Here is a 12,059-nt window from a genome sequence, read left to right as displayed (position 1 = left end):
ATGGCACAAAGGCCCACTTTTGCATAATTTCAAAATTATATTGCCAAAAACAAAACAAAAAATACATTATCTTTTCAGAACATCTGTTCCAGTAACTCCCCTCTCCTTGTTACAGTCATACATATGAATGCTGCTGAGAATTAATAACATATTAGCTGAAGTACTTTTATTCTTTCACCATCATCACTGAAAGAGCTTCCCTCTAGGCTTTAGACATCTTCATCCCAACTCTTGATTGTTTTCATATTTTAAAAGGCTGTTGAATAGACTGCATAATTGCCACCACTGTTAAAATTAGAATTCATTTAAGTCTGAAAAAAATCATTATATTATATTGATTTGTATGTGTGCAATAATGGCAGTGATTGTGGAATTGTTGAGCTAGAGGCAAATGCTGTTGTTCTTTAGCTCCTGTTTCCTTTCCTTGGCAATGCTGCACAGTTTAACTTGTATTCCTCTAAAAGTATATAGATATTACTCAATAATAGCTAAAGAATGGAGGCTATTTTAATGGCAATATTAAAATAAATATATTCAACTTGAAAATAGTTCTTGGAGGCTAATCTGTGTATGCTAGGTACAAAAGACGTTTTCAAATTAAAAGCATTAGGGGATACTATGCTAATAGTAATTGTATACAGAGGATTTTAGTTAAAGCTCTGCTTATGCATAGCTGTAGCTACACAGAAAAAAATCATTATCACTACTGCTATTGTAATCAATCTATGACTATTTGCCACAGTGGGTATCTTCAGTGAAAATAACAGAAGTGCCACCAACTTAAAGGTTTTTTCATCTTGAACAAATTGAGAGATTATTGATATCATTGAGCATCAGTGTGGTGTAGTGCTGTAAATGTTGGCCTCTGGGGACCAGGGTCCAAGTCCCTAAGCCATGAAATCCACTGAATAATCTTGGGCACTTTCAAAGAAAACCCCATGATAGGTTAACATGATGGTTGCCTTTATCATCCTCACTAAAGAAATGTATTAAAATCCTCAAATTTCCAACTACTGGAGTATAGTACTTTTGAAGATGAAATGCAAACAAATCCTAGCCCTGACCTCATGTTTTAATATGGAATCAGAAAGGTTTGGGAAGTGCAATGTTGCATGTAAATATGTTAACAGAATCCTGTAAACATTTATTCACTTTTAAAGCAAAATATAGGCTTGTACTTCCACTGATGAATGAGAAGGTGTGCAGCTTGGGAATATTCATGGTTCCATCATTGCCAATGGAAACCCAAGTGGACACTGTGGTTCAGAATTCTGGGCACCAGTCTAGCCCAGTGGTTCTCAACCAGTGGGTCCCCATATGTTTTGGCCTTCAACTCGCAGAAATCCTAACAGCTGGTAAACTGGCCAAAACACCTGGGGGCTCAGGCTAAACCAGTGGTTCTCAACCTGTGAGTCCCCAGATGTTTTGGCCAGTTTACCAGCTGTTAAAATTTCTGAGAGTTGAAATCTGGGGACCCACTGGTTGAGAACCACTGGGCTAGCCTATCAGCTAAAGCCTGCTATGGACAGGGATAATCTAACCAACAGCAATAATCCCGGTTGGACTACCACAATGCATTCTGTGTGGGACTGTCCTTGAAAAGTGTCCAGAAACTGCAATTGGTTCAGTGCATGGCAGCCAGAGTGCTAATTGGAGATGACTCCAGGAAGCACACACCCTACCCCCCACCCCTGCCTTGAGTCCTTGGAGAAAAACAATATAGAAATGCCCGCCCCCCCAAAAGTAGTACATGATTAGATTATTGCAATACACTAACACAGAGGATGCTTTTGAAGAAGACTTTGAAGGTAGTGCAAAATTTAACAGTTAGATGGGCAACTACAGCACTGCATAAAAATGGTATAACACTACTCTGGCACTTGCAACAATCATGCTACTGATCTGAATTGCTTGTGAAGACATTCAAAACCCTAAATGTCTTGGGAATTCAGTGTTTTGAGTAACACCTCCCTACATATGCATTCTCAAGGATTGACATCCCTTTGAAGATGGAGGACAGTTCAAGAGAATGTGAGAGAGGGTCTTCTCAGGTATAGCACCCTGATTGTGGAGTGCCCTCTACTTGGTTGTGAAGCACCTTTCATTTTGAAGCGCAACTGGCACTAAAACTGGTATCTTTTTAACACAAAGTAAAATGGTCTTCAACTTCTCTGGTTGAAGTAGTCTGCAGTGCCTTTCATGTTCCTTGATTTGTGTTTGGGAAATTCTGCGTTTGGTGTTCCCTATGTAGACTTGTCCACAGCTGCATGGTATATGGTAGACTCCTGCAGAAGTGAGAGGATCCCGCTTTGCTGAAGGTAGCATTTGTTGGATTTTCATGGTGGGTCTGTAGATAGTTTGTATGTTGTGTTTCCTCATCAGCTTCCCTATGCGGTCAGTGGTTCCCTTGAAGTCAGCCATAGCAGAGCACCTGATGAACCAACCTGGACACAGCATATTATTTGAGAACATAGAAATGCTGGACCACTCTAACAACCACCATGTCAGACTACACAGAGAAGCCATTGAAATCCACAAGCATGTGGACAATTTCAACAGAAAGGAGGAAACCATGAAAATGAACAAAATCTGGCTACCAGTACTCAAAGCAGCTTACATTAAAGTCATTTCAATAAAATTAAAATCTACAAACATACAAACATTAAAATAGAATTAAACATCAATGGTATTAAAAAAATCACAGTTAATTCACAGTTATAATACTTTCATGAATCAATTGAAACATTAAGGATAATTAATTATAAAAACATTAAATGGCAGACACCAAGTACTGTTCTGAGATTCTGAGCACATATTGGATTTTCATGCCCCCCCCCTCAATTTATTCCTTTGTTCTTCTGGGTATCCAACTTGCAACTCACCAACTAGTGACATGCAGTTAAATTTTGACTCTTTTACCATCTCTCTTTGGTGTGATATAGGTTTGAGGATGACCATCATCATGTTACTAACGTTAGAAAGACCCAAAACAAAAACTGTAGTATCCACACGTGTTGAAATTTGAATACAGTCCAAGGGCAGTGCCATAATCTTGATTGCATCTGTCTGGGGTAGATAACAGTAATTTGTTAGGAAAGGAAAGGAAAGGAAAGGAAAGGAAAGGAAAGGAAAGGAAAGTTAAGTTGACCCATGCCTTAGGGAATACTGAAGTCCATAGGTGTTGCTGAAACCATGTTTGTTCAAAATTACTTATGATTGCCCTACAGCACAAGCCTCATGAAAGTGAATGAAGTATGAGCCACTGGAGTTTCAGTACTTGGAGTGTTTTCAAAAACCATGGTGACAGGAGCTTCTAAAATTTATAAGTCACTCTTGACAATAGGATTTTTTCTCCTAAGCCCCTTAAAGCTTTAAGAATTTTTTTACTGTTTTGTGAGTTGTAATTTTATACCAGAAGATTAAAAAGGAAATCTTTCCCAGAGCTAAAGGCAAAGCTTGGTCTGATAGTCTAAGATTTGACTACTAAAATCCTCTTTATCTTAAAGCAAAGCAAAATGCTGGCTTGAGATTTAAGGGTTGTATCTGCCTTCAGTCTAAATCTAGAAAAGGAGTCAAGGATTTGCTCATTCCAAAATACTTTTAATTTGCAAAAGGCTCTTGACTGCATTCATTAGTGCACCAAACCTGCTTTAATTACACTCTTGGGTACGGTTGCTGGGAGAGGTATAGGACTGCTGTGTTTTATCTTTTAACCACCATAGACTCATTAAAGAGGTGGGCCTTTCATACAACAATGCTTCCTCTGGGAATGCTTTAAGTTGTCTGCTGTCTGTATGGTGATACGGATCATAAAGGTTCAGAGAATTACCTCAATAAGATGACAGCCTTGTCCATTTGCGCAGGAAATCCAGTGCTCCCTTTTTCCTTGGAGGCACGTATTGAAATTCTGTGCAGGCTCATTCCTCTGGCAGTTTAACAATGTGTCCTATGTTTGCCCTGATTAAAAAGAAGAAGAAGACGACGAATCTGCCTTTGTAGCAGAGATAACATGGAGGCTGGTATAATTGCTGTAAAGAGGCCTGGGAGCATGCAGTAATAGGATGGTTCATCTGACGTGTACTGCCGTTGAAAAATAAGCCATGTACGCATGTTCTCTGGGGATAGTAAAGTGGCTTTCAAGGATTACACTTTATGTAGTATGAAAGCTAATGAGCAGAAGAGCAAGCATGAAGAACAATTGCTTTGTTCTTTCTAGGTTTTCCTGCAATGTATGTCATTTGAATAGGTATCATTCTGCTTTGGTAGGCAGCCAGTTCCCCCCTGTTCCAATACAAAAGATCCCTTATCCTTAAAAGGAAGCTCTTCCCATATAGGTTTTCCAGGCTAGCCCATCTGACCCCCCCCCCCCCTCCACTGCAAAGAAGACGAATGGAAATAATATAGTCAGAAAATGGGCCTGAGAACTCTGATAGGGGAAAATGTGCAGGAATGAGAATCTTTTCAGTTTGGAACCTACAATGTGCAAAATTCTCTTGTGGATCTCCCTCCTTCTCTCCTTTGCAAAGAAAATATTTTGTGTACAGAATTTTGTGTACAGAATATAATTCTTAGAAATATTCTGCACTGAAAATGCTGTTCCCCACAAAGAGAATGTTGATTTCTATTTTTAAAAAGTGTTAATTCTGTGTGGAATAATATTGATCTTTTTGGAGCAGGAGAAAAACTGCTATAGTTACTTGTTGCTTTTTTGTGAAAATTAGGAGAATTATAGCAGCAACACTGTTTTAGGATGTTGGTCACTGAAATAGATGGTTACACATCTAGCCTAGTTCCATCGTTACCTCTCACTTACATTTGTGTAGGTCACTTGGCAAGAGTAATGAATGAAAGAATGACCATCTCTTGAATGGAGCAATGTGCTTCAACAAAGGATATATAGCATGTTTTACAGAAAATTGCTTGTGTGCTCTAGGTCAATGTGAAAGAGGCTGGTGGTAAAATAACAGACAGCATTAAACCTTGGATTTTCTGTGCTTTCAACTGTATGTGCAATTACCTGATTTGACATTAAAAGGGAGGGGGATTAGACAATACCTGGCAAAAACATTCAGCTCAAGTACATATAGAGCTAAAACTAGACAAGATTTATGCCCTGAGCATGAAAACGACTCTGTAACTGCATTTGGCAAAATGCAGTTATGCTTGCAAGAGCAGGAATTCAACAGTTGTCATTCACATGTGTTTTGTAAGCGTGGTCACCAAATGAAGTCACAGAGCTATCTTTACTCCTTCTGGCTTTTGATTATAATTTACCTCTGAGTGTCAAGGAGTAGGCTTTATGTGCACATTCACATTCCTGTCTACAGTTTTAGAGGACAGCTGAACGTGACTCTAGTCCTGTTCCTATTCTAATTCAGGATTGTGCAAATTCCATCACACATTCTTTCATATGGTTATAAATAGTAACCACCAGCCTCTGTGTTACAGCATGGCACAAGAAAGAACAAGAACGAACAAAGTTCACCATGACCACTAGACAAGGTACAGAATTCCTCAAAGTAGTTACAAATGGATAACCTACAGTTACACATTTGTGACTCATTCATATGTATAGTATCTATATACACACAAATTTAGGAAATAAATAGGGATCATGGAAGCCACACAATCCTCATTTGCTAGGCAGCAGCTACTGTAAGCAACAGGGATCAATTCCCCTGTTGATTTGGAAGCAGCAGACTGACATTTCCATCCCACTCCTCTGTATGATCTCTGGTGCAAGAGGAAATTGCAATGAGGATCCTGCTTCTGACTGTTGCACCAGAGATCTGTCACATTCTGTCACTCACAAGAGTTGCTTCCTGCTATGGACTGAAGTGGGAGACACTACTTGACTATGTAACTAAGGTGGTAAATGTAGCTGATACAGAACGTCAGTTGCATATACACATCTATACATGTACATGCCAAACACAAAGGCCTGAACTAATATTTCACCAGAACTGAACAATAAAAAATGTTTTAGGATATTGGGATAATTCCATCTTCAAAAATATGCAGCCAGACACCCAAGGGCAGCTTGAAACTGAACATATTTTCACATAAATAGTTTTAATATCTGCTGTTATCTGTCTCTCTGTTATGTACAGTGCTGTTCTTTAGACTTAGTAGGACACTCAGAAAATATACTTCAGACAAATAAGAGTTCTTTCAGCAAACAAATGCTGTTATTTTCATGTGAAAGTATATGACTGTCATCGATTCTCAATTTCTATTCATGAGTAGTTTGTTGTCCAATATTCCTCACGACTCAGAGATCATCAGCTAGACATCTCTCAATTGTGCAAGGAAATAGAAAGCAAACAACATCACTGAAAATGTCACTCCATTGAGAGGTAATAATTTTTCCTCTGAAGAATTGTGCACCTACAGCATATCTGGCCAGGGGGACTGGATTTCTTCATATTAAAAATGTCTTTCCAGTTGATATTTTATTATCAATTCCTCCTATAATAACCTTACAATGATTGGCAGTCCTCCTGAAATTCACAGACATAAGTGCCACTGTAGCTCCTTCTTTGCCCAGTGTCTTTCTTTCACTTTCTTGTGTCACATTAGTTTTCATTTTTAAAGATACAGCACTTCTCAAATACAAAATACCCAAGCAATAAATAAGATTAAAATATTGCATAAAATATAGTACAATCAACACTGTATTTCATGCCAGGTTTGGTATTTTTGTTGCTCCTCACTTAATGGGCAAGTAAATAAAGGGTGCCTACCTTTGCAGGTATGGCACTTTTCTCTGCTGTCAGTCAAGGGAAGCCTCATAGCTGCAAAGTTTGGAGGTACATGGGCAAGTAAAACCTCAAGCTCCCGTACACCTGCACCCTTTGGAGCTACAGGGGTTTCCTTGGCTGCCAAAACAGGAGGCGACAGGGGAGGGGGTGACTATTATGTGGTGAAAAAAGTATATTCTCCATGTAGGATATTGGTCAACATTCTACACACAGTTACACTCCACCTTTCAATCCAACCCTCCCTAAAATCATTCTTAAAATCCATGAAAATGTATCAAGTGAAGGGTTTCTGAGGCACTGGTGAGTGGAGTGCTGCAAAAGTCAAGTTTCCCCCTACCTCCTCTCTCCAGTGAGCTGCAATTCATCATGCAGATGTTTGCCATCTCAAATGGTTCTTTGTTGCACAGTGGCTCATTGGTGGGAAGGAACTAAACACCTCATTTTTCATCACACATTTTAATAATGATACCTCAATCATAAAAAAGTAATACAAAGTTACAGTGTTGTAAAGATAGCTTACAACATTGTAATGGCCTAACAGGATGCCAGCCATAGTATGAAAACCTAAACCTAAAAAAAAACCCCAAAAAAAACAAAAACATCCAGTTACTCGTTTTAGCCCTCCTGTTAGGTAGCATTGTTTAATGTTATAGACTACATATGAAAAGACATCACTTTTATGGGCCTTGCAGTTTGTTCAGTCAGTGTTTGCACAAGAAAAGAATGAGATACAAACAAAAAGACTTGTTTCTGCAGTGTGTTTGCCTGGTAACAAATTTTCTTTCTAATAATACAGCAACAGAAGGACTTGAGAATCAGATATGAAAGCCTGTTGTCTAGAAAAACTTTGCCCTTTTTGTTGTACATTTAAAAGCTGAAGATATATTTCTTCTTTCAGGTTATCAGTCTGTCTTGCCTAATCAACAACAAGGGTTCCAAGGTCTCATGGGAATGCAACAGTCTACCCAAAGTCAGAACCTAATGAATACTCAACAGGGAAATCAGGTGCAAGGCATGATGGTCCAGTACCCAACCATGTCGTCTTATCAGGTATGAAGCAACTGTGGAATGTCTTAACTTTGGACAAGTAGATTGGGGGATGAAAGTAGTAATAGTGAGTTGTTTAAAAACTCTGATTCAGTTCTAAAGAAAGTTCAGGGTAGTTTTGAAAGAATGTGTTTAAAGAAATGATATTTGGAAATATGTTTAACACCAATATTCACGAGTGCTTATATGATATCTTCATCATCTCCTTTTAGCCTTACTGTATCAACATTTCTATTCCGCTCCATATTTTGTTCCAAAGATTTAGTCCATCAGATAAAACCTTTTTTGCCCTTTTGCCACATATAAGATTGAGATCTTCAAAGCTTCCTCTCCCTTTTTCCCATTGGACATGGGGGGAAAATCGTTACGTTGATTTCCTCGTACTTTTTATAATGTCAATCTAGAGAAGGAATAGAAGGTCAAAGGCATCAAGTAATGGGGATTTAAACATCCTCCATTTAGTATTTTTGAAGATATACAACATTTAAATGTCAGAAGTCAGAGATTCATTTATGTCTCTGGATGCTGCATATTTTGTGGACTGTTCTCAAGTTGCAAACAACTTGGGATGGATATAAAGAAAGTAATTTCTGCTGAACATTTCAGAATTTCTCAGATACTGTATATATTCTTCTGCTTTTACAGCGTTGCTTCTATGTCACGGTGCTCATACACACGATAGTTACCTGAACTCAAGTAGCTTCTCACACACAGATGTTCATAACATTGAATGGTATTAAGTATGGCAATTAGAGATTGGTAAGTTAAGAGTTGTAGATTCCTAACTGATTTGTATTTAAAATAACAATGTGGTCTTACTGAAAACCAAAGCTCATATTAAGAGGCAGATGTCAAATCAGAGAAAGAAGATCATTCAGCATTTGATCAAGGTACAAGAAGAAAAACATTTCCACACCCTCTCAATCAGAATCTCTATATTCTTGTTCAATCCCAGGCTTGTCACAATCCCTTTTGGTGAAGGAAGAATTGGAAACATTGACCCATTTCTGCCCTGAATAAACCTCTTTTGCCTAATCAAGAGGTTGGCTCTTAAGGTGGGTTTAGGTGAGAGTGGGACAAGAGGTGTAACTAAATAGCTAGTATAGGATTCTGGTGACAATTATTTGACAAGTCAAAATGGAAAGTGTCCCCACCCATCACACAAGTTGCAAACTACAGTTTCAATCACTCATCTTTTCCTTCATTAAGAGCTGGCTAAGGATCATAGTTTCCTAATCTCCTGAAACAAACAAAAAAAATCACAATTAGTTAATGAAGCCAGATCAGTTTACCAGGAGTGGAAGACAATTTGAGGATTCTTATGTCACTAATCCACCAGAGTCTGAATGGCATTGATGCTCTGAATAGCACCAGGTTTAGGACAAATGAAGCCCTGTGTTGGTTAAGTAATGAGGCCCCTTACTTGAGTCCTGAAGGAAGTAGGCTTGGTAGGCCTACACTGCCTGCTTTGTGGCACATTCCCATAGACTATCAACTCTATCATTATATCTAGAATTGCTCTGAAACAAATTGCCTTCAAATTTAGAATTGCACCACATAAACAAAATTCATTGTAAAAAAATGGCAGAAAGATGACCGCCCCACCCCTTCCTGGCCAATGGGGCCTTGTGCTTAAGCACACCACAGCACAATGGTAAATCCAGCACCAGCTCTGATCATTTCCTGCCACCAGTAGCTTCTTCTCTGAAAGGAGAATTGTGCTTCTCTCTTTTCCACAACTTGCCTTTTTTGCATGGGTAAGGGGAGAAGCAAACAGAATCAGTCAGTGAATGTATGCACCACTTATTTTTCCAGAGTAGGAAGTAAAGATAAGGTCTTGCCACATAATTTTTAAAGCTGACTGAGTCATCATGGTGGGACTCAAAGACTTTCCTAATGTTCACAGCATGCAAAAGCCTGGGATTGAGCAAGAATGTAGAGATTCAGGTTGCCAAATCAGGATTATCCTAGGGATGATGTCTTGTGATGTCACAAATGGTAACACCAATAATATCACAAAGCTGATGTTAAAGATGTAGCCTCTGGTAATATCATTAAGTATGATGTCTTGAACATAAAATAAAATTGCACTGTGTGTGCTATTAAGTTAGAAAGCACCCTTCAACTCATGAGAAAAATATACACACTTTCCAAGGCAGCGCTCTTTCCCTGAGATTTATCCATCCACCCTAGAGATGAGAGAAAGGGTATCCGAGATCAGACAACTTTATCTCAGAGCCAGTTGAATTCTGACATCAAAAATTCCTTCAGCTTCTGATGGGCTTATTTAGTTTAATTTCTTCCTTGATCACTTTCAAGAACTGGGTGGGATAAGCAGAAAAACTCTAAAAGTCCAGATTAAGTTCTTGTGGGTTTTTTCGGGCTATATGGCCATGTTCTAGAGGCATTTCTCCTGACGTTTCGCCTGCATCTATGGAAAGCTTCCTCAGAGGGTGAGGAAGCTTGCCATAGATGCAGGCGAAACGTCAGGAGAAATGCCTCTAGAACATGGCCATATAGCCCGAAAAAACCCACAAGAACTGAGTGATTCCGGCCATGAAAGCCTTCGACAATACATAGTCCAGATTAAGCTTGCAGAGTGGAAACTCCACTTCCTTCATTTCCCTAAATATTTCTGATTCCAGAGAACAGAGTAAGCCCAGAAGGTAAATGCTAAAACTTTGTCTTCTTTGTGTAAAATAGTTATCATGGCCATAACAATGGGTTAGATTCCAAATTCCTTTCTTCAGCAATTTAATGTGACAATATCTACAGTTTCCCTTCTTTCATTCTGTTTTGTGCTCCCTTGCTGGATGGCTGCCTAAGTATAGAGGGTGAAAACCACCCAACTTTTAAAATTCTTAAATTCTGCAATCTTTCACTTCTGCTGATGGCTAACTAATGTGCACTCCAACTGGAGGGTATAAGAGAAAGGGAATGAGAGGAAAATCCACAGCCCTGCTTCTCATTAAATCAGCCTGAAATCCTAAATGAACAGAGGACATGGAGATAATAGAGACAGAACTAGAACAGACATGAATAGATTTAAATGACAGAGTTGAATCCACAGTAATGAAAAAATGCAGGCAAGTTTTAAAAACTTAGGAAGAAATTTCAGAGACAGGGGTTTTCTACTTTTGTCATTTCATTTGCTTCTTGATGACTGTCTTCTAGGTGCCAATGACCCAGGGTTCTCAAGGACTGCCGCAACAGTCTTTTCAGCAGCCAATCATGCTACCTAATCAATCAGGTCAAGGAACACTTACAGCCACCGGATTGCCCGTTTACTGTAATGTCATACCTCCTTCCCCGCAGAGCAATCTCCGGCTGATAGCACCGCACTGTCCCTCCAATAATGTTCCAGTTATCTCTGCCAACTGCAGGACAAACTGTGCAAATATTAATAATACTGGATGGCAGGTCAAGTACTGAAACTGTGAATTTGTAGTACAGATATATAAAGGTAACTGTGCTTTTTTTTTAAAAAAAAAAGACAACTATCTCATGGCCTTCAAATGAAAAGAGGAGCTCAACAGGAGTAATGGGTTGAGAGACATAGAGACAGTGCTGCTGAAGAGACATAACAACAACAAGGGTTGTTTGCTGGTTAATGGTGCATATTTTCATCATGTCTGCTAGGTATGCTTTTATAGCTTAGCTAGTGACATGAAATCATTGAGGTAAGATTTTTTCCTACCACTGAACACCACTGTGTAGATTATAATATCCCTGATTCAGATTAGTTTTGTACTTTGTGTTGAGTTTGTGAAGCAAAAAGTATTTAAAAATATAATAGAACCACATTGTACCAAAGTTGTAATGGACATTTTAAAAAAATGTTGAATGGAAGGAAAAATTTATATACACTATAGAGTTTTTTTATGGATATCTACTGTATTGTAGTGTTAAATCACAATAAAGCTACTTGGCCTCATAAAGAAAGGTCAGCTTTCTACTCTCTATGTGTTATCTTCTTTTTTGTACCGAGTTTGCTTTCTAGTTAATATTCCATATTTGTTAGGAATTTTAAAAAATCAAGCATATAACACAAAAGGAATAATATATTGACTTTTCATTTGCTGCAAGATTGGTGTGGTTTTCAAAAACAAATAAGGAAACCCTATGCATTTTGAGATACAGAAGTTGTCAATGCTATTTATCATGTGAATTTTAAAACAGAAGGTAGAACCAGTGGAATCTATTGCAACTTAACAGTATCAACATTAGTCTGGAGAAAAAGGCTGTTACTAG

The 12,059-nt window shown here is 38.5% G+C and overlaps 1 protein-coding gene across 9 annotated transcripts in view; it reads left to right on the top strand.

Annotated features, from left to right (window-relative positions):
* The window catches only part of ARPP21 (cAMP regulated phosphoprotein 21), a 273,304-nt gene extending 261,536 nt beyond the window's left edge, over positions 1–11,768 (top strand). For all 9 annotated transcript variants that reach the window (XM_060781679.2, XM_060781685.2, XM_060781688.2 and 6 more), the window contains 2 exons: positions 7,660–7,811; positions 10,983–11,768. In XM_060781679.2, coding sequence (XP_060637662.2) covers positions 7,660–7,811; positions 10,983–11,240 — 410 coding nt within the window. In that variant the 3' untranslated portion in view covers positions 11,241–11,768. The remainder of the gene's footprint in view (positions 1–7,659; positions 7,812–10,982) is intronic.
* Positions 11,769–12,059: the final 291 nt, after the last annotated feature.

The sequence above is a fragment of the Anolis sagrei genome, chromosome 6 (assembly GCF_037176765.1).
Source record: "Anolis sagrei isolate rAnoSag1 chromosome 6, rAnoSag1.mat, whole genome shotgun sequence".
Taxonomy (NCBI): domain Eukaryota; kingdom Metazoa; phylum Chordata; class Lepidosauria; order Squamata; family Dactyloidae; genus Anolis; species Anolis sagrei.
The sequence above is the reverse complement of the archived record's forward strand: the minus strand, read 5'-3'. Positions and strand labels throughout refer to the sequence as shown.